The 23,859-nt window shown below is 36.3% G+C and overlaps 1 protein-coding gene across 5 annotated transcripts in view; it reads right to left on the bottom strand.

The window, feature by feature from the left end:
* Positions 1 to 15,198, bottom strand: part of STXBP5L (syntaxin binding protein 5L) — a 399,447-nt gene extending 384,249 nt beyond the window's left edge. For 4 of the 5 annotated variants that reach the window (XM_043594274.1, XM_043594278.1, XM_043594276.1 and 1 more), the window contains exons 1-2: positions 14,959 to 15,198; positions 13,675 to 13,872 (exon numbers count right to left, since the gene is read on the bottom strand). In XM_043594274.1, coding sequence (XP_043450209.1) covers positions 13,675 to 13,863 — 189 coding nt within the window. In that variant the 5' untranslated portion in view covers positions 13,864 to 13,872; positions 14,959 to 15,198. The remainder of the gene's footprint in view (positions 1 to 13,674; positions 13,873 to 14,958) is intronic. The other variant, XM_043594275.1, reaches the window with a different exon arrangement.
* Between the last annotated feature and the right edge of the window lie 8,661 nt (positions 15,199 to 23,859).

Here is a 23,859-nt window from a genome sequence, read left to right as displayed (position 1 = left end):
AGAGTGTATAAAGAAATTGTTAATGTTTTTAGAAGTGATAATGGTGCTAGAGATTTTTTTAAGAGAAGAAGGGGGAAAGTTTATATTTTTGAAAAGGAGAAGGGGGAAAGTTCTTATCTCAAAAGTTTTTACAGATGAAATGGTATAATGTCTGAGATTTGCGTTAAAGCAATGAAATGAGAGATTAAGATTTGCAAAATTGATAAACATTGAAAGTAGGAGTTTATTATTCTTATTTTCCATAAAGTAACTAAAAATAAAACAGATAGGTGAAGGTAATGAATATCTTTATGGCAGGCAGAATAGGGGCTCCCTAAAGGATCTGTGAATATGTAGATTTTACAGCAAGGAGGAATCAAGGTTGCAGATGCAATGAACATTGCTAATCAGTAGAGCTTGAAAAGGGGGAATAAACCTGGATTATCCTAGCGGGCCCAATGTAATCATAAAGGTCTTTAAATGTGGAAGAGGGAAGCAGGAAAGTTAGTGTCATAGCGACGCAGTGTGAGAAAGATTCAATTAGCCAATGTTGGGAAGAAGACAAAAGGAATTGCAACCAGCCTATCAAAGCCAGAAAGGAAGAAAAACACTCTCCAAGAACCTCCAGAAAGGGATGCAATGCTACCAACACCTTGATTTTAGCTCAGTGACAGCCATTTCAGACTTCTGACCTCCAGAACTATAAGCTAATAAATTTGTGTTGCTTTAAGCTGCTAAGTCTTTGATAATTTGTTGCATCAGAAATTGGAAACTAATGCAATATTCTAGTAGAATCTCATATTTTTATTTACCTGAGAGGAGATTAAAGCAGTTTGCTCAGAATTCAAATGAAATATGAATCAAGTAAAGAAAAAATTTACTCCTCAATTAAAGAAAAAATGTCCAGATCAGAGACCCTTACTACTTTAAAGGGAAAATCTTTCCTCTATTCCCCATTCAACCTTTCCCTTTCTGGTAGCCTCATCTTCTTTTCTATGGCTCAATTTCATATCTCCACTACAGTATTATACTAAAATGATATCAGTATCTACCATCACTGCTACTTTCCTACCACTTTTCTCCTTATACACCTACTCTTATAGTACTGATTCTATCAAGTCTATTCCGTATTATACTGTGACCTTAATTTTATCCATGATCTTACTGAAAATATTTTACCCTAATCAAGTTCCTCCTGGTCTAAATGGGCTCTCTCAGTTCTGGTTTGTTTTTAATTTCTTTGCTTTGTTTTCATCATCCTTGACATCTTTGCAATGCTGAGACTTTCTTGAATTTCTTTCTTAATATTCTTTGTAAAGAAAGCATCAGATTATTTACCTCTACTCTTGAGCTTTCCTCTTATTCTGCTTACTTCTCCTATGTCTTCTTTTTTAGATTTACATTTCTCATCTTCTCAGATGTTTACAAACTGTAAGCATTTCCCTCAGATTCAATCTAACTTCTCAATTGATTATACTACTAATGATTTTCAAACTTTTTTGGTTTGCAGATTTATAGACAGGTGTTTAGTCAATTTATAATAAATAAATTAGACTAAACATTAAGCAATCCAATTAATTTCTTGACAGTCTAATTTTATTGTGTACATGTACACAACACATTTTTATTGTGTACATTTATTGTGTACAGTTTTTAATGTTACTGAAATGTACAAATGGTTGGCAAAACAGAAAAAATTTTAAAAAGTAACGGTGTTCTCTAGCTACAAATCCTTACCTTTTGACTCCAGGTACCAAATCTACATCTAAAACCACCATTACATAATGGTCAATTTTATTTATAATGAAATGTACATATTCTAATATGATGATGTTTTTATGCTATTTTCAACCCAAGAAATACTTACTGGATACATGTAATCCAATTATAAGATACCTAGAATTAAAACATTAATTATATTTGTATTCAAATTCACTAAATTGATTATATATAACTATATTCAAAAGAATTCTATATATTATCAACTGGTAATTTTAGGCCTCCTAGAACTAAAATCATACTCTTCTTTCTAATATCTTACATAGGCCCAGAAAATATCATTAACTGATTGTTGATTAATCAACCAAAAGACATCATTTCACTCTTATTATAGTTAGGTGAGACTGGTTTATGTACTAATCATTTTACATGGTACAATAAATATTATTTGAGCAATAAACTTGTTAAAATATCTTCTTATATTCCTTCAGTAACTATGAATATTCCATTTAACCAAACCTCTATAAAGATATCACAGTGGGCCTTTATGTATTTTCTGGAGGTCTTGCAATCTATTCTTTACAACTACTTTCCCCAAATCCTTTAAATATGCTTTCTATTTTTAGTTTTATCAAACTTAATCATTGATTTTCTAACACTCCTTATCAATAAATTTTAGCATTACTTAGAAAGTTAGGAATGATTTCCCAGTGTATTATACACATTAAGAGATTAGCCTTTTAAATATTAAAAAGATGTTTAAATTTATCTTTTTTTAAATTAAAAAGAAGAGCACAGCAGCTATAACCAAATTCTTTTATAAAGATCATTATTTTGACAAGTAGAAACAAAAAATTCAGTTTTCTCTAATACAACAAAAACTCAACTTAAAACTTAAAACAGGGCTTCTATTTGAAACTTCTAATGAATACAAAGTTATTGCTGTCAAATTAATATGTAAATTATTTATAGAACTATAATATGGGAAAGCAATACAATCATTCTATTATTGAAAGTAAACTATGGAACTTAATTAATCCTATGATTTTTTTGTATGCAATCTTCAGATGAAGGCAGAAGGGGGTCTACAGAAATGCGCTAAACTTCAAGAAATAGGAATTTGATTTAATCATTGGTGATAATCCTACAGAAAAACAAACTTGGAAATTATGTAAGTTTTTAAATTAGTTCGATATTGAAATATACACAAAGTATGACAGCACTTTTTTTTAAATATATATATTTTTTTAACTGAAGTATAATTAACACAGTATTATTTCGTTTCAGGTGTACAATATGATTCAACAATTCCATACATTATTCAGTGCTCTACATTGCATGTAGATGCCCAGTTTTCTCATACATTCACAGTAAATGTATTCTTAATCTCCTCTATTTCACCCATCCCCTTACCAACCTCCCTTCTGGCAACTTCCAGTTTGTTCTCTGTATTTTAAAGTCTGTTTTTCTTTTGTCTTTTTCTTAGTTTATTTCTTAAATTCCATACATAAGTAAAATCATATAGCATCTGTGTTTCTCTGCCTGGTTTACTTCACTTAGCATTATACCTTCTAGGTCCATCCATGTTGTTGCAAATGGCAAGATCCCATTTTTTTATGGCTGAGTAATATTTTATTTTGTATATATACATATATATGTGTGTGTGTGTGTGTATGCTACATCTTCATCTACTGATGAACACCTAGGTTCCTTCCATAATTTGGCTAGTATAAATAATGCAAAAACATAGCAGTGCATATATCTTTTCAAAATAGTCTTTTTGTTTTCTCTACATAAATATCCAGTGGTTAAATCACTAGATCATACGGTATTTCTCTTTTTAATTTTTTGAGGAACCTCCATACTATTTTCCACAGCAGCTTCACCAATTTACATTCCCATCAACCCAGCACACAAGGATTGCTTGTTCTCCACATCTTCGCCAACACTTGTTATTTCTTGTCTTTTTTATTCTTGCCATTCTGACAAGTGTAAGGTGGTATCACATTGTGGTTCTGATTTGCATTTCCCTGATGATTAGTGATGCTGAACATCTTTTCATGTGTCTGTTGGCCATTTGTATGTCTTTTTTGGAAAAATGTCATTCAGGTCCTCTGCGCATTTTCAATCAGTTTATTTGGTTCTTTGGTGTTGAATTGTAGAAGTCCTTTTTATGTTTTGGAAATTAACCCTTATCAGATATATGAGTTGCAAATATCTTGTCCCATTCAGTAGGTTGTCTTGTCATTTTATTTATAGTTTCCTTCACTGTGCAAAAGCTTTTTATTTTGGTATAGTCCCACTAGTCTAATTTTGCTTTTGTTTCCCTTGCTTTTGTGTATGGTATTAGAAAGTAGTCCAGTTTCATTCTTTTGCATGTAGATGCCCAGTTTTCTCAGCACCATTTCTTGAAGAGACTGTCTTTGTATGTTCTTGCCTACTCTCTCACAGATTAATTGACCATGTATGTGTGGGTTTATTTCTGGGTTTTCTATTCTGTCTCATCTCTGTGTCTATTTTTGTGCCAGTTATACTGTTTTGATTAATGGAGTTTTGTAATATATCTTGAAATTGGGACTGCAATAACTCTAGTTTTGTTTTTCTGTCTCAAGATAGGTTTTGCTATTTAGGGTCTTTTGTGGTTCCATATAAGCTTTAGTATTATTTGTTCTAGTTTTGTGAAAAATGCTGTTGATATTTTGATAGGGATTGCTAATCTAATGATATATAGATTACTTTGAGTATTATGGGCACTTTAACAATATTGGTTCTTCCAATCCATGAGCATGGAATATCTTTCCATTTGTCTATGTCATCTTCAATTTCTTTCATTAGTGTTTTCTAGTTTTTGGAGTATAGATCTTTCAATTCCTAGTTGTTTATTCCCAGGTATTTTACTCTTGATGTAATTGTAAATAGGATTGTTAATTTCTCTTTCTGCTACTTCATTATCAGTGTACAGGAACACAATAGATTTCTGTATATTAATTTTGTGTCCTGCAACTTTACTGAATTCACTTATCAGTTCTAGTAGTTTTTGTGGTGGAGTCTTTCAAGTTTTCTATATATAGTATAATGTCATCTGCAATAGTGACAGTTTTACTTCTTCCTTACCAATTTGGATGCCTTTCATTTCTTTTCCTTGTCTGACTGTGGTAGCTAGAGGAAAAGTTCTTTTTCACTATTAAGAGCACTAATTGTTTTTAAGATAAGAACGGCCATACTAAATGAGATAAAAATCCAATTTGCTGACAATATACTAGCACCAAAAGACTTTTTGTAAGAAAATGTGATTGCTCTCTATGGTAACTTTAAAAGTTTATAAACATACTTCCTACAAGTCTATAATCCCTTACATGAGCCTGTACCCGCACTCTTATGCTCTTAGGATAAACAAAGTAGAGAACCTAGAGTAACAGAATAACCTGGCTTTTGTTTCTGATTCTTTTTTTTTTTTTTAAGTTTTTTTTTTTTTTCAACGTTTATTTATTTTTGGGACAGAGAGAGACAGAGCATGAACGGGGGAGGGGCAGAGAGAGAGGGAGACACAGAATCGGAAACAGGCTCCAGGCTCCGAGCCATCAGCCCAGAGCCTGACGCGGGGCTCGAACTCACGGACTGCGAGATCGTGACCTGGCTGAAGTCGGACGCTTAACCGACTGCGCCACCCAGGCGCCCCTCTTTTTTTTTTTTTTTTTTTTTAAGTTTATTTATTTTTTGAAAGAGACAGAGACAGCACAACTAGGGGAGGGGCAGAGAAAGAGGGAGAAGGAGAGGGAGAAAATCCCAAGCAGGCTCCATGCTGCCAGCACAGAGTGCAACATGGAGCTTGAACCTGTGAAACCACAAGATCATGACCTGAGCCAAAACCAAGCACCTGACGTTCAACAAACTGAGCCACCCACGTACCCTTGTTGCTTATTCTTAAAAAAAATTAATTTTAATGCATTTGGTTCTTAAATGTGTTACCATCTCAACCCTAACAAGGTAGCTTAAGTCTTCTGGTTTGCCTCCATTCCTATGCTTAAAGATGCCCACCCTCACCTGTCCATTTTGGCTACAGGAGCATGAAGTCATTGTCAGATGCTTTATCCATAGTAAGTTATCCTGCTATGTCAACTGTACTATCTTTTATAATACTAGTTACAGCACAGAATGAGACAGGTCCGCACATCTCAGGGAATATTTAATGAATGAAAATTGCAAATATGTAGAACTGTGATCACGGACTTGCACCAAACCCAGTTACAAAACCTCCCAAGTAAAGACATGCGAAATTAGAATAATGTGGAGACAATGGGAAACCTGAAGAAGAGATAATAATCAGGAAAACCTAGGGACTTGACCTCCTTCAGCTTTCCTGGGTCCTGGAAAGCCTAATTCTCCACAGTCCACACGTTTCTGATTTTATACCTATGTATCTGGGAACATCTTATGTTATATCTGGTATAAGGATCATGATTACAAACTCATTTCCTTGCAGTAGTTACACTAGTTATCTACATGTTGGCTCTGACACTATGACCATTTATAAAAACAGCTTATAAATGTTAATGAATTATGAGTTGGCGAATTTAAGAGTTTATTCAAAACTTTAGGAATTATGCCATCTTGTTCTAGTGATATATTTCTTTTTGTCTGTTTTGTTAGTTAGGTCTAGATCATCCCATGTGTTTGTCACTGTCAATCCAGTACTTCTGAATTGTTCCCTTAAAAAGATTTAGGAATAAAATGTCCCTTATATCTTTCTCAATAAAAACTGAAATTTATTTAATTTTTTAAAAGTTTTGTTTAGGGGCGCCTGGGTGGCGCAGTTGGTTAAGCGTCCGACTTCAGCCAGGTCATGATCTCGCAGTCCTTGAGTTCGAGCCCCGCGTCGGGCTCTGGGCTGATGGCTCAGAGCCTGGAGCCTGTTTCCGATTCTGTGTCTCCCTCTCTCTCTGCCCCTCCCCCGTTCATGCTCTGTCTCTCTCTGTCCCAAAAATAAATAAAAACGTTGGAAAAAAAAAGTTTTGTTTAACGTTTATTTATTTTTGAAAGAGAGAGAAACACAAAGCATGAGCGGAGGAAGGACAGAGAGAAAGGGAGACACAGAACCCAAATCTGTCACCGCAGAGCCCCATGCAGGACTCGAACGCATGAACCAAGAAATAATGACCTGAACTAACTGAGCCACCCAGGCACTCCAATAAAAACTGAAATTTAATTGAATACTTCTACAGTCTTCTTTTTCCAGGTCTTTTTGAAAATTATATACTATATTCCTAAAATGGTGTCACTCTTTCACTGAATAATTTCCTTGTCTTCCATAAAAGCCTTTTCCAAGAAGCTGTTCAAAATAATACCTAGTTTGCTCTTAATACACCTTTCTATTACCTTTCCTGCTCTCATTTATTCATTCAACAAATATTTAATTACCTTGTATATGGCAGGCACAGTTCTATGAATTGGTAAGATAGTTGTGAACATAATAAAGCCCTGCCCCCATGTAGTTAAATTATGATAGGAGAAGCAAACAACAAGCAAATAATATATAATTTAATGACAGGTAATTGTGTTATCAAGAAAAAGTAATCAGGATAAGGTCAGGGAGGGAGTGAGCAGCAGTCAATGAAGATCTCTCTGAGAAGTTAACAATTAGTTAACTTAGAACTAAATAAAATAAAGGGAATATGTAATATAATTATTAGGGAGGAAAGTGTTCCATGGAAAAGAAAAGCAAATGAAAAAGCCTTGAGGTAGGAATCGTGTCAGAGAAACAATAGGAAAACCAATGTAGCTGATGCAGAGTAAGTAACATGAAGTAGAGTTGAAAATGATATCTTGGGGGCACCTGGGTGGCTCAGTTGGTTAAGCATCCGACTTGGGCTCAGGTCATGATCTCGCGGCTTATGAGTTCAAGCCCTGCATCAGGCTCTGTGCTGACAGCTCAGAGCCTGGAGCCTGCTTCAGATTCTGTGTTTCGCTCACTCTCTCTCTGCCTCTCTCCTGCTTATGCTCTGTCTCAAAAATAAATAAAACATTTAAAAAAAAAAAAGAAAATGATATCTTGTCAGGGCCAGATCATTTAGATCTCTGTAAGACATTAATGAGATTTTTGTTTTTATTTTTAAGAGAAATAAAAAGCCATTGGAGAGTTTTGAGCAGGAATAGCATAATATGATTTAAATTTTAAAGGGGTTCTACTGCTTATTATGAAAGTGGAGCCTGAGTGAGAACAGAGAAAATACCTAGAAAGCTATTGAGTAGTAGTCCAGGCAAAAGATATGGTAGAAGTGAAGACACGTAATCAGATTTAGGATGTATTTTGAAGGGGAGTCAATAGAATAGTCTATTTTCTCAAAATCTCTGTTTCCTAAGAAATTAATCATGTTGTCTTTTCTAAATTTTTTTTTCCAACGTTTATTTATTTTTGGGACAGAGAGAGACAGAGCATGAACGGGGGAGGGGTAGAGAGAGAAGGAGACACAGAATCGGAAACAGGCTCCAGGCTCTGAGCCATCAGCCCAGAGCCTGACGCGGGGCTCAAACTCCCGGACCGCGAGATCATGACCTGGCTGAAGTCCGACGCTTAACCGACTGCGCCACCCAGGCGCCCCTCATGTTGTCTTTTCTAATAAGTTAGAAAGATAAAACAGAAAAAATACTAGATTTAATAATGGAAGAATAGAGCATTAAACTTAGCTATGCCTCCTACCAACTTGGAGACCTAAGGATACCACTTAAATTCTCTGGCTTCAGATGTCTTATCAGTAAAATAAAAATATTTACACTTTTCTTGCCTTCCTTACAGGACTGTTATCAAGGTGAAATGGGAGATCCTACAAATAAAGCTAAGTTTAATGTAACAAACTCACTAGGTTAACAAAAACTTTCCATCCTCTTTGTAAAACATAGATTGACATTAATGATTCACTGAATACTTGAAACTCTAGCTTAAATTCTCACACTTTCCTACTCCCAGCCTAATTAGGTGTGGGACAATTAACTGTAAGAATTAAGATAGATGATAGGTAGATAGATTTTATATATACACACACATTCATACATATATATTGTGTGCATATACACTCACCTATACTCTCTATATACGTGTACATACAGTTGACGCTTGAACATGGGTATGAACTGCATGGATCCAGTGATGCTTGGAATTTTTTTAGATAAATACCTAGTACTATACATGTGTTTTCTCTTCCTTATGATTTTCTTAATAACATTTTCTTTTTTCTGCTTACTTTATTGTAAATATACATTATATAATACATATAACATACAAACTACATATTAATCAACTGTTTATGTTATCAGTAAGCCTTCCAGTCAACAGACTATTTGTAGTTAAGTTTTGGGGAGGTAAAGTTTTCAGGGAGTTAAGTTTTGGGGGAGTAGAATATATACAGATATTCAATCATGGGGAGATCCACACCCTTAACCCCCATGTTGTTCAAGGGCCAACCATATATTCATCATGTGTATAAACTGTCAGATGATATGTATATATCATCTAGGAGGACCTGACACTTTGCTTCAAAAGCAAAAAAAAAGTCCTTTTTTTAATTTTTTATTTACTTTTTTTAAATATAATTTATTGACAAATTGGTTTCCATACAACACCCAGTGTTCATCCCAAGTGCCCTCCTCAAGACCCATCACCCACTTTATTCTTGAGACAAAGCATGAGCAAGGGAGGAGCAGATTGGGAAAGAGACACAGAATCCAAAGCAGCCTCCAGGCTCTGAGCTGTCAGCACAGAGCCCAATGCAGAGCTCGAACTCACAAGCCATGAGATCACCTGAGCCAAAGTCGGATGTTCAACCGACTTTGGTGCCCCCCAAAAGTTCTTATTCTACTTTAAATAAGTTAAAACTGAAAATTATACATAATGACTTTGGGATGGTTTATGGAAGAAAAGCCCACACAGAACTCCAATTACAGAACCAATGCTCAACAACAAAAAATCTTGTTCATTCATCAAGTGACCTGTAAAGTGGTGTATATACATTTTCAGTTAAAATAAAATGTTTAAGACATATATTGTTATTAATGACTTTCTGCTTTAATCAACCAACCATGTATATACTGTTTCATTCATGAAGTATATCAGGTGCCTACTACAATCATTCTCAATACTGACTGTGTATCAGAATTTCCTGTGGGGTCTTTTCAAAAAATGCAAGTGTCTAGGCCCCATTCCTCGATATGGATTCTCTAAGACGAGTGGAGCTAGAAATCTTTCTTTTACACAGGGGTAAGAACCACTGGCCTACTAGGTAGTAAGCAGCCTAGTAATGATAAGGAAACATATATTTTCCTCTCATAGAGTTGACAATATAACAATAGTGACAGAAAAATAAATTTTCTAATCACAGTAAGGTGCTAAATTCACACCAAAAGGAATATTCCAGGTGCTATAAAAAAACAGAAGGGAAAAAAAAAAACTAATTCTGCCTTGGGCAGTAAAAAAGGAAGGTAGTGGACAGAGTGGGTTTCATGGAGGTGATATTTTAACTATGAGATAAAAAGTAACTAGGAATTCTCCAAGTTTATTAAAGCTGGAAAGGATATTCTAGTCAGAAGCAACAAATTGAGAAAAGGCATTGAAATATGAGAAAATATGGTCCTTTCAGGGAATGCAGTATGTGTAGGAAATCAAGGAAATGAGGATGGAAATGTAAATAAGAACCTCAACCTGATATAGATCAAGTTAAGCACCTTGACGTTTACTGTATAGAGCAGTAGTTTCAAATTGTGTTTCACAGAATTCAAGTTCAGAAAAGGCACTTCATGTAGTTCATAAATATCTGAACAACATGGGCATTCAAATGCATACATACTGAACTTAGATTGCATTAAACTAATGTATAACTTGTTTTTTGATAAGCTTGAACCTAAGTTTCTTCTACCATTTCTATGTTTTTGAACTTCTTATACATTTGTCACTGATTATAAAAGGTGTAACTTTATACTTTTACTTTTATAAGGCCATCAAAAGTCCTACACCTGACAGGGATAATATTATACAACAAAAACCAAATATAAAATACACGATTTTTATTGAGTAGCTGTATAATTTATTATTATTATTTATTTTTAAATGTATGCCAGTAAGGTATATTTACTTGTTTGAATAGCTGCTGTTTACTGGGTCTGACATTAGCCTTTTATTTGTAGAGCATCATTACTCTAGGGAAACGAACATAAACTTTTTAGCAGGGAAATGACATAATTAACATTACAGTTCAGCAATAACCATTATTATAACAAAATCAATTGGAACAGGGTAAAACTAGAGGTAAGAAGATCAGGTAGGAAGTGATTTCAAGAGACTAACCAAGAAACTATGATAGAATGAACAGGTACTGAAGATGATGAAAAGGGAATAAATTTCAGAAATACTGAGGAAATAGGATAGGATTTGATGACTGATCAGATAATGGAGATGAGGATGGTTTTCAAAAGAGCAGATTATAGATTTATACTTTAGTTTTGATCATGTGGAAAAGTTACAAGTACCCAAAAGGTGCCAACTGCTTAGTACTCAGAATAGAATGTTCTTTGCACATTCCATCAGTGAGTCCAAATGAAGTCCCCACTTTAGTAACAGTCCTAATTTTGGAATTTCCTTAATCCATTTTTATATATTTTCTTATAGTCAAGGTAACCTAAAGTACAATCATAAAATCACTTTTAAAAATTAAGTATATTGCTATCCAAAGATGCCATAGTACTTTCCCCATTTAGTAACACTTTAATACTATTAGTGTTCCACTTATACAGCTATGTATCCTCTTAATTTCTTTGAAAGTATAATTTTGTACTTATATTATTACAACCTACTGGTTATAGTCATTCCACTAAGAACAAGGTGATTTCAAAAATTTAAGAATACAAAAATACACATTTTAGCACCTTTTCCAAATTTATACATTACCTTCACCTAATTGTCTTGTTTGATCTTCCCAGTAACCCTCTTAAGTCAGAAGAGTAGAAATACTTATTACCATACCACAGATGAGAAAATCAAGGCTCAAGGCAGATAAATGGCTTGTCCAAGATTACATGGCTGGCAAATGACAGAGCTTTAAATAAAGTACAATCTGATTCCTAGGCCAGTGTTCTTCCTACCATGCCATATGTTTTTGAAGTAATGCATATTTAACTTCTGCTACTTCTCATGACTATTTCCTGTCTGACTAAATAGGAAGACAACTACATATCTCCCATTTTCCTCTCTTGCATTCACCCATTTCCCCTGAAAAATTTAATTTAAAACCTTCTCTACCAGATTTAAAACCTCAATAGTCCTGCCAATCTGTTTCAGAGGTCTACCTTTTCTATAACTATTTTATCTTTACCAAAACTATCCTAAGAGATTTTGGAAATTTTTCAGAATCTTGGAATGGAAACAGTAATACACCAAATATTAGATAATCATAGCATTATTCTCCTAACTAGCAGTTCAAATTTGAGCCTGTAAGACCCTTTTCCATATTTCTTTCATGACCAATATTAAGCCTCTAATCTGACAAAATATCTACTATTTCTTTTTTTTTTTTTTAATATTTATTTGAGAGAGAGACAGAGCATGAGCAGGGAAGGGACAGAGGGAGAGGGAGACAAAGAATCCAAAGCAGGCTTTGAGCCATCAGCACAAAGCCCGAAGCGAGGCCAGAACCCACCAACCATGAGATCACGACCTGAGCCAAATTTGGAGGCTGAACCGACTGAGCCACCCTGGCATCTTTATCTGTTATTTCAAATTGAGAACGAAATTATATACAACTTTGTATACAAAATTGTATGCATATAAACTTCATAGGGTAGAATTATATCTTTTAATCTAATTCTAAATAAATTCACTTTTATGTAAATTAATATATAATATTTTAATAAATACAGGTTTAATGTTTTTATAATGATCCTACCAGGAATAGCAAATAAGACAATAATTTAAACTTACCCCATTATATATGTTATTTACTACAAAAATAATTTTAATAATTTCAAAAAATTCTTTTGAAGCACCAAAACATTTAATAATTTCTGTAATTTCAAAAATTTATGATTTGTTCTAATGTATTCAAACACATCTTAAAATTATATTCATCAGTATTATATGAATGACTTAGTAGCTTTTTTAATTGTACATGGAGGTCAAGAATACAATCCTAAGCTACCTTCCCAAAAGAAAAAAGAACAGTAAGAATTATAAACTACTTTATGTCAGAAAATATAAATATCTATATAGTAACAAAATGTTTGTTTTGAAAATTCTCATGGCTCCCCATCAGAAACTCTATTTTGCTTATTCATTAGAACTTGAACATTAGAGTACAGTTACCCAAAATGTTTCCTCACTAAACCAGAACACAGGCTATTTTTAAGTTCTTACAAGTATTAAGTCCATGGATTTGTTTAAAAATTTAAGAATCTGGAGGTGTTTTCATACAGAATTTTAAACAATGAATTTAAAAACAATACTGTTACATCTTTTTAAATGGATGTATTCACTTAGTTATTACTTCTAGCAACATTTTAATAGCTTTAATCATTTTATACTGCACAGTGAAATAAAATAACAATTGGTTTCTCTGAATGTCAACATGGAATTAACCAGAATGATTATTTTCTCCTTCAGTTTACTACTTATACATAAATATTACATTAAAAATTTTGCCCACAATTTGGGCCTTGACATTGCAAATTCTACTTTTTATGTTTGCTTATTTCCACTTTAAATTACCATTGCTTTTTAAATTGATACTGAAGTCGATGCCTAGAACATCTTTATTAATTCAAACATCTACCTATAGAGTCGTCTGCCCAGGACTGCCTGATGCTGGCATGTCAACAATTTCTGATCCCTAGTGAGTGTTTTTGTTTGGTTTGGTTTGGTTTGTTCGTTTTTAATTATTCTTTCCTCACAACAGTGAAATAAAGAAATAATAGGCTGTAAGCCAATTCAAAACTTACCTTGCAAATCTGGAAATACTCTGAAGTCAGGGTTTCCTGAATCTCCTCTTTGAGAACCCCTGCAGTCCCTCCTGGGTGCACGGAACCACTTCCAGCCCCACCACCGCTGTTACTGCCACTGCTGCTACCACTGCCAGGGGAGGAGGCAGTTAAGCCGTCCAAAACTTTTCGGAAATTAAACTTCTTCATTTTAAAAAACTGTTGAGAAATTCAAAGGAAAGGGTGACTTAACGCATGGACTTATACCTGGGTAAAAGTGTTGAGCTTTTCATATTAGTGAAGGCAGTAGCCAGTCCCCATTTTACAAGCATTGGCTATAAACGAATTAAAAAAGAGAGAGAGAGAGAGAGAGGGAGGGAGGGAGCCAGGCTTCATCTTGTCAAATTTTAATTCTAAAAAGAACATCCTTTAAAAAGAAATAATAAAATACAACTCTAAAGGCAACAGTATTCCCTCCTCATACATCAAATTTTCAAGTGCTTTATCCTCAGCTGTAGCTACGCTTTATCAGCACTGGGGTAAAAATAAAAGGCAGTGTCATCATCGTCATTAGCATTATATCATCATTATTATTATACAATCAAGCCGGAGTCCAACAGACCAAGACTCTGTCTCTCTTAAGGGCGGGCTTTCTTTTTAAAGATTCAGCTCAGAATATTTTCAGAAAAACGATACTGGGGTTGGGCGGTGGGATAGCGAGTATTTACTCTGCTACCACCTTCTGGACTCTTCCTCACCATCTTCAACACTCCCTTCTTCTCAGTAGGTAATGAAGGGGAGGCCTTTTTCCATTTCTCACCCCCAACAGTCGGACCCCAAAACATCTGCAGGTGACCCACGGCAACAGCAGACGGGAGGGGTGAGCGGCGGCGCCGGCTGCCTCCGCTTCTCCCTCCGCCCTCCCCTTCCAACGCCCCCCCCCCCCCCCCCGCCACCAGCGTCTCCAGCCCTCCTCCCTCTTCTCCCCGCTCCATCCACCCCCCGCCCCCCTCTGTCCGCAGCCGCCGCCGCGCTCGCCCGCCTGTCCGCTCTCCCCGCAGCACCGCGGCGGCTCCTGGGGGACGTGAGGCAGTGGCGGCTACAGCTGCGGCCCGAGTCCCGCCTTAGCCTGCTGGGCGCGCAGAGCCGCCGTTCCCGCGGTCCCTCCCCGGGCGGAGCGCCTGAGGCACCAAGCACACACAAACACCCTCACACAGACATTCGCGCGCCCATTCGGAGCACACTCAAACACCGTCACACAGAAATTCGCGCGCGGGCGCTCACGCTCATGAACACACACACACAGGTGTGAGGGAGCCGCGGCTGGACGGCGTCGTCGGCGTCCCAGAGGGATGACTATCGGACTCCAGACTTAGGCACCTTCCTCGGCCGCCACTAGGTGCCAGCCAGCCCGAGAAGCTGAAGGTGCGGAGGGAGGCGGGCTAGCAGGCGTCAGTCCCTCCCGACTGGGGCCGCTTCTCCGGTTCCTCTGGTCGCGGCGCCCGGCGCTCTCCGAGGTCCTAACCAGCAGGCAGGCTCCAACGAAGGCTCCGCCCTCCCGCCGTGGGATGCAAGCCCCGCCCCCTAGAACGCCCCCTCGTTTGCCCCGCCCCCTCCACTTCAGGCCGCGCGGCGCTGGAGAAAGGGGCGGAGAGTTACGGTACGTCAAAGGGAGCAAATAGCCTCGGCTCCAATCCTAGGCTCCATAGAGTCAAGCTCCGCGGTCGCGAGGCGCGGAAGAAACTGGGGTATAGGCCGAAGGAAAAGCCAATGAAAGGGGGAGGGGAGAACTTAGAAAAGTGGTTGAAGTGTTTGATTGACGGAGAGATTGGCCAGTATGCTGGGGGGCCGTGTTTTGGGGGCTGTAATTGGCGCTACCTGTTGAAGGACGCAAGTGTGAATCAATAGAATGCGTGGAAGTGTGCAAACTTCGGCGCCTTGAGTCCGAGGCTGCTGGAAGGGTGTTCCTAGGTCTGACCCTGGAAGATATTGTGAACTGGGCCAAGTGTTTTTGCAGTTTTCACCTCTACTCGCTCTCCAGGTGCATCTATTGGGCTTCCCTCACTGTCCTGCTACTTGGCCTAATTGCTTAACAAGTCACCTCTGCCAGAGAGAATTGTATTTCCGTAGACTTGGAATATATAGCCTTCCAGACCCTAAGGAATCAATTGCTTACCTTATTCCCTCTAATACGTAAATTACCCTTCCCCCCCATTTTCACATATACACTTAAAACCAAAAAAAAAAAACCAAAACATTTCTCTGAGTAAACCGTGTCAGGAAAGTTTAAGCTTTATGAGTCACAAATAATCATTTTGAAAAATACACTATTTGGTGCAGGATTAAAAAATATAATAAAAGCATCAGGATGGGAATATTTGGTTCTGAGCCCTGACTTGATACTGGATTGGGGAAAATTTAGACCTCAATTTCTTCGTCTGTGAAAATGAAGGGCAACTCAGGGGGCCAGAGCTAGCTACAGACTTCAATTTGGGCAAGCAACAGAGCTCATTAGTAAGCATCTCATATAGTCTTACATTTTTGAGATCTCCTAGGATGATTTTTTTTCTTTTTTTCTGGTGAAGGAAGAGGATGGAGTGAAAGGGAAGACCTGAAAGAGAAATGATTTGTCCAAGGTCACATAGCAAGGAAATAGCAGAGATAGGTTACAGCCTAGTTTTTCAGATCCTCAGCTCAATGCTTACCCTCTCCTTTTTAATTTTTCAGTATTTAATGTGTATTTTACTCCTTTTGAAACCTTTAAAAGACCCCCAATTGCCACAGCTAGACAGTAACACTTTTGAAGGCAGGCATGGAATTATAGATTTCTATCTTGTCTAGCACCTAGCACAATGTTTCACACATAAGAGGCACTTAAAGGGTTTTGAACAATTGGTTTGTTAATGGTTGTTAGTAAAAGATTTAAGAGATGATACCCAATTATATCCTATTTGGGAAGGGTAAAAATTTGGGTGGAAACAAATGCCATGTCTGGTGAAAACTAGATCTTGGTAGGGTTCCAAATTCTGTATTGTATTCCTAACAATATGTACCTTTGTCATTACTCTCTTTTTCCATTTTTTTTTTCTTCTTTCTTCCTGGCCCCATTTCACCTCCAAGAACAGGTGCCTATTAAGGCTAAAGAGTTTGCTTTCCTCTTTTTTTTTTTTATATGAAATTTATTGTCAAATTGGTTTCCATACAATACCCAGTGCTCATCCCAACAGGTGCCCTCTTCAATACCCATCACCCAATTTCCCCTCCCTCCCACCCCACCCCCATCAACCCTCAGTTTATTTTCAGTTTTTAAGAGTTTCTTATGGTTTGGCTCCCTCTCTCTCTCTTTTTTTTCCTTCCTCTCCTTCATGGTCTTCTGTTAAGTTTCTCAGGATCCACATAAGAGTAAAAACATATGGTATCTGTCTTTCTCTGTATGACTTATTTCACTTAGCATAACACTCTCCAGTTCCATCCATGTTGCTACAAAAGGCCATATTTCATTCTTTCTCATTGCCAAGTAGTATTCCATTGTATATATAAACTACATCTTCTTTATCCATTCATCAGTTGATGGACATTTAGGCTCTTTCCATAATTTGGCTATTGTTGAAAGTGCTGCTATAAACATTGGGGTGCAAGTGCCCCTACATATCAGCACTCCTGTATCCCTTGGGTAAATTCCTAGCAGTGCTACTGCTGGGTCATAGGATAGACCTATTTTTAATTTTTTGAGGAAGCTCCACACTGTTTTCCAGAGCGACTGCATCAGTTTGCATTCCCACCAACAGTGCAAGAGGGTTCCCGTTTCTCCACATCCTCTCCAGCATCTATAGTCTCCTGCTTTGTTCATTTTAGCCACTCTGACTGGTGTGAGGTGATATCTCAGTGTGGCTTTGATTTGTATTTCCCTGATGAGGAGTGATGTTGAGCATCTTTTCATGTGCCTGTTGGCCATCTCAATGTCTTCTTTAAAAAAGTGTCTATTCATGTTTTCTGACCATTTCTTCACTGGATTGTTTTTCGGGTGTGGAGTTTAGTGAGTTCTTTATAGATTTTGGATACTAGCCCTTTGTCTGATATGTCATTTGCAAATATCTTTTCCCATTCCGTTGGTTGCCTTTTAGTTTTGTTGACTGTTTCTTTGCAGTGCAGAAGCTTTTTATCTTGATGAGGTCCCAATAGTTCATTTTTGCCTTTAATTCCCTTGCCTTTGGGGATGTGTCAAGTAAGAAATTGCTGCGGCTTAGGTCAGAGGGTTTTTTTCCTGCTTTCTCCTCTAGGGTTTTGATGGTTTCCTGTCTCACATTCAGGTCCTTCATCCATTTTGAGTTTATTTTTGTGAATGGTGTAAGAAAGTGGTCTAATTTCATTTTTCTGCATGTTGCTATCCAGTTCTCCCAGCACCAAGAATCATAAACTACCTAGGAATAAACCTAACCAAAGATGTAAAAGGTCTGTATGCTGAAAACTATAGAAAGCTTATGAAGGAAATTGAAGAAGATACAAAGAAATGGAAAAACATTCCATGCTTGTGGATTGGAAGAATAAATATTGTTAAAATGTCAATACTACCCAAAGCAATCTACACATTCAATGCAATCCCAATCAAAATTGCACCAGCATTCTTCTCGAAGCTAGAACAAGCAATCCTAAAATTTGTATGGAACCACAAAGACCAGGAATAGCCAAAGTAATATTGAAGAAGAAGACCAAAGTGGGAGGCATCACAATCCCAGACTTTAGCCTCCACTATAAAGCTGTAATCATAAAGACAGCATGGTATTGGCACAAAAAACAGACACATAGACCAATGGAATAGAATAGAGACTCCAGAATTGGACCCACAAAAGTATGCTTTCCTCTTTTTTATGCTTGTCTTTCCTTCAAAAAAAAGGTGGGGGGGGGGGAAGGGGTGGATGGAGAGGATTACTGTAACTCTTTGAGCAGTAACATTATTGTCTAAAATAATGGATTTAGATGCCCTCCTTCCCTTCATCAGAAAGTCTATTGACAATTCCTTAATTTTCAAACAAATGAAAGTAAGCCTATAACAATTGATGGTTTGGTCTTTTGATGAGAGTGATTCAGCAAAAGGAGATGTAATGTTTACAAGAAAACCCCATAAACCACCCATCACTAACACTGTACTATCTTAGCAAACTAGGTGGTGGTTTTATTCTGAAGCTGGGGGAGAACTGAGAACAAAAAAGGACACAAAACAGATTGACAAAGACTCTGCTTTAAGACCCTACAGGGAATTCATTGGCCTACTTGAGTTAAAAAGAGGTGACAGCGTAGATATTCCTTCAGATGGGACAACAAATTGGAATGGGAAGTGGAAGAAAAGCCAAGTCAGAATATATAAATGTTTCTAACAAATATTAGAAGCCTAAAAATATATAATTAGAAGGCTGAGATTTTGGAATCTTTGGGATTATTTTAAATATCTTTGTTCTTTCACAGTAGTAGCACAGTGTTTTGTACATAGTAAGTGCCCAGTAAATACTAATTTAAATAAATGACAGCAAGTAAAATTTTAACAAAATTGCAATCTCATTGAGTGGGAAACTGTGGACAGAGGATATTGTAATGCCAACTCACAAACTGTGAGCAAAGGATAGAAATGAGCCAAAGACAGTGCATTATATATGTAATAATGTAATGTGTATGTGAGAAGATAGCACAATTATAGCCTGAAAATCTTACTGGATGAGAGAAGCACAATGACATATATATGGAAGAAAATTCCATCCTTAAATTACTTAAAGAGCAATAAGGTGCTATTCTATAAACCATTTGGCAAAGGGATTGATACCAGACCATAAAATATACCTTAAAAATAATGTAGCAATCTTTAGAATTGGTCCAGATAATAACAAAGGAGAGCTTTGTTTATTCTACTATAAATTAGAATACTTCATTGAGAGGAGTTTCTGATAAGCCACACTATCTTCCTAAAATGGCAAGTATGAAGTCTGTAAGGAAGAAAGATTGTCTAAGCTTGGTCCTTGGAACAAAATCATCAAATTATTTAAACAAATCTAATATACTGAAAGGATTTTTAGAATATATGTTAAAAATGTATTACAAGGGATTGTGATCTTTGATTCAAGCCAACAATGAAGCTAATAGCTGATTTTCCACATCTTCAAAAAATTAACTAATTATAGAAAGTATGTACATATATGGCACTTCACACAGAGATTTGCTAAACTGATCAGGCTTGGAGAAAACGAAGCCAAATTGGCAAAACACGTATAAATGGTCTGTCATTCATAAAGATAATCAGTCCTACCAGTTATTTAGCACCCATATGCCAAACACTGTACTATGAAATTTACAAATATCTCTTTTAATTTGATTCTTATTATAACTCTATGAGACAGATGTTGTTCCCATTTTACAGGTAAGGAAATTTGAGACTCTGAAACATATGAGAAATTTACTCATAGTCACTTAGGTAGATAACCCAGTCTTCAAATTCAAGGCTATCTAACATCTAAGATTATGCTTTTAATCACTGCCCTATTACTAATTAGAAAATTAAATAGGAATTGGAATAGGAAAATGGTGAGGGTTAATTCTTCTGAAATGGTGGCTATATGTGTATTAGTTTGCCAGGACTGCCATAACAAAGTACTACAGACCAGGTGGCTTAAACAACAGAAACTACTTTTTTCACAGTTCTGGAGGCTGGAAGTCCAAAAGCAAAGTGTCAGCAGGTTTGGCTTCTCTTTGGCTTGCATATGACTTCTTTCTTACTGTGTTCTCATATGGTCTTTCCTCTGTGTGTGCACATTTCTGGTGTTTCTGTGTGTCCAGAATTTCCTTTTCTTTTTTTTCTTAAAGTTTATTTATTTATTTATTGAGAGAGAGAGCATGCATGCAAGCAGGGGAGGAGCAGAGAGAAAGGGAGAGAGAGAATCCCAACCAGGCTCCATACTGTCCAAGAGTGCAGCCCAATGCAGGGCTCCATCTCACAAACTGTGAGATCATGACCTGAGCTGAAACCAAGAGTCAGATGCTTAACTGACTGATCCACCTAGGTGGCCCCCTAATTTCCTCTTCTTATAAAGACATTAGTCATATTGGATTAAGGCCAACCCCAGTGGCCTCATTTTAACTTAATCACCTCTTAAAGGCTCTATCTCCAGAGTCATATTCTGAGGACATTTCAGTCCATACCAATATGACAATCAAACTCAATATTCTTTGAAATGAGCATCTACTATGAGCAGGAACTGTGTAAACAATTTTATATTTAGTTTCTCATTTAATTCTCACAACGATAACTCCAATTCATAAGTGAGAAAATGGAAGCAAAGGAAGATTAAATAATATGTCCAATATCATACATCAGGTAGGTTGTGAAATAGGAATTTGAACTTGTATAAATTGTATCCCAAATCTCTTTCCTCATGCTGTTAGTGTGAAACCTAAGAAATCTGATTATATAGATAATTGATATTATAAAGGAAATTATTACAAAATCTAAATATTAGGAAAAAAGAGAACAGAAAAAAGAAGACTACCTGCCAAGGAGTTTGGATACTAGAAGTAAAAAGACATTTTGGAGTTGGGGGAGTAGGTACTAGAAGCAAACTTTGTGAATGGCATGCTAATAGGAAGTTGTTAGCTCACAATAAATCTCAGTATAATTTGAAATATATTAAGAGTCCCAGGGAGTGTCCCACTAAAATAGGAGAAAATCAGTTATTCGATAACTAATTAAACATAGCAAGGCAGTAGTAAATTGCTTGGAGAGGCTGTAGTCTCAGTGAATATCAGAACAGCTAGGAGGAGAATTTGAGTAGAGGGAGGGCAATGACGCAAGATTTACCAAAGGGCCAGACTGGCAATTATTGACATTAGCAAGTGTGAACATTTCCAATCTGCTTGCTGTGAGGTGCTGGATCTTGAACTGAGCAATATCTTTTATCATACATTTCCAACCCCTTAAGCAAGTTATAGCACTATCCATTATTATTTGCTAGTCTAGGAATCAGAATTTCATTGAGAGGACACAGTTGAAAAACAGGTTCTACCTATATCCTTTCTCACAAAATTTTCAAGAGGATTAGCAATTATCTTTCCTTCCTCAATCTTTATCTGACTTTTTCTGGCCCTGTGATTACACATCGTTCAGGAAGGGTACTTGTTGATAGTTGTCAGTTTTCTGTCATATGGCAGGAAATAGCAACCAGCATTATAATCTCTTATTCAGCCTACTCCAAGTGCATAAAGGGAGAAACCACAGGGTTAATTAAATAATGTCATCGCTCTCATAACAAACAGGCAGAGGTCATTAGGATAGACCCAAAACATACAAAGTATGGCTCAGCATACAATCAATGACAGAATTGCAAACAGAACTCATGTCTTCTAGGGCAAAACTCAAATATTTGCTATTAAACATGTAATTAAAATCAGCTCTTTGTGCCTCTTTTAAAATAGATGTTCACATATCTATCTATCACATTAGGATGTGTAATAGAAAGGGATTTAGTGCTGAGACAGAACTGGTTTTCCTAAGTGGGGCACTAACATGCCCTTTCAGCCTCTAAGCGTCAATTTTTCCTGTATATACATATAGACTATTTTAAGGAAAAATGAGATTATGTTTGTAAAAGTGAATTATGGAATGCAAACCACTCTACAAATATATTGTTATTATTCTTTTGCTTTAGTGACACTTTATAGGAATTGAGTTGAATTTATTTTTCCCATTATTATTAATATAAAACTCCTTTGTGTCTGTGGATTGATTGTTGCTGAAATTGAAAGAGAGGAAGAAGGTTTGGACTAAATGAACTTTACGAATCTTTCAAACCCAAAATTTTGTCTCTGTATGATTTATTTAGTCAAGGTTCACTGCAATATTTTCCTAAATACTACGAAAGCTGATTGAAAAAATAATTAAAAGAATACTTATGTGGGTAGTGACCAACAGAGATGAACTGCAGCCTACTGCAGATACAGAAATCCTCAAAAGTATCTGTCTACAAATTAGAGATTCCTGGAGATCACCTTTTTTATTACTATTTCTATTTATATACACTGCACATGTAAAATAAAGTACTAATTATATATACACTGATTATAAAAATAAGGTGTGCTTATTATAAAAACTTAAGAAAACTTAAACATTTATTTCTAGTCATTTTCAGAACTCAACATTTTTAACTAAGCATTTTGTTTTAAACTTTTCCCACTTCATAAAATATTCTTCAGAAATAATCATTTTGAGTGTTATACAATTATTTATACACTGCACTTAATAATTTTCATATTATTGGATATTTTATTTCTAGTTTTGCACTATTATAAATAATAATAGAGAGAACATCTGTATACTGAATCTTTGGCAAAGTTTCAGATTTTTTATTTTTATTTTATTTTTATTTTTTTTAATTTTTTTTTTCAATGCTTACTTATTTTGGGGACAGAGAGAGACAGAGCATGAACAGGGGAGGGGCAGAGAGAGAGGGAGACACAGAATCTCAAACAGGCTCCAGGCTCTGAGCCATCAGCCCAGAGCCCGACGCGGGGCTCGAACTCACGGACCAGGAGATCGTGACCTGGCTGAAGTCGGACGCTTAACCGACTGCGCCACCCAGGTGCCCGAAAGTTTCAGATTTTTTAAATAGTTGTTCCTTAAATATTAAAAGTTTACATAATATTAATTCCTTATACAGAAACTCCTCAATTAGCTTTCTTTTAGCGGGCATTACTATGTCAAAATAATATGTCTTCATACTTAGTTCTAAATTTTATTTTTCAAAGGTTACACCAATTCATAATTTCATTAAGAGTTTAGGTCCCTGTGGAGAACTCAACAATGAACCTTTTTGTAAAGTGATATCCCGTCTTACCTGTATTGACATTTTTTGTTTATATTTGTATTGTTTGTTTGAAAAAAGTTCAGAAAAATTTTAAATTATAAGAATTGGTAAGTATAATCAACTAGACAGAGCAGGAAAACATGACAAGCAAAACATAATTTTAGTAAAAGGTTGTAATTTCAGACTGGAAGATGAAAACGTAAGAGTTTTCATAGAATTTTAAGATTAAAAAGAAATTTAGTAATTCATGTTTGATTTCTAAATTTAAAAAGTAATAACTGGGGCGCCTGGCTGGCTCGGTTAAGCGTCCGACTTCAGTTCAGGTCATAATCTCATGGCTTGTGGGCTCGAGCCCCACATCAGT

This window comes from Prionailurus bengalensis, chromosome C2, assembly GCF_016509475.1.
Source record: "Prionailurus bengalensis isolate Pbe53 chromosome C2, Fcat_Pben_1.1_paternal_pri, whole genome shotgun sequence".
Taxonomy (NCBI): Eukaryota; Metazoa; Chordata; class Mammalia; order Carnivora; family Felidae; genus Prionailurus; species Prionailurus bengalensis.
Note: the sequence above shows the minus strand (reverse complement) of the source record. Positions and strands in the feature narration are given on the sequence as shown.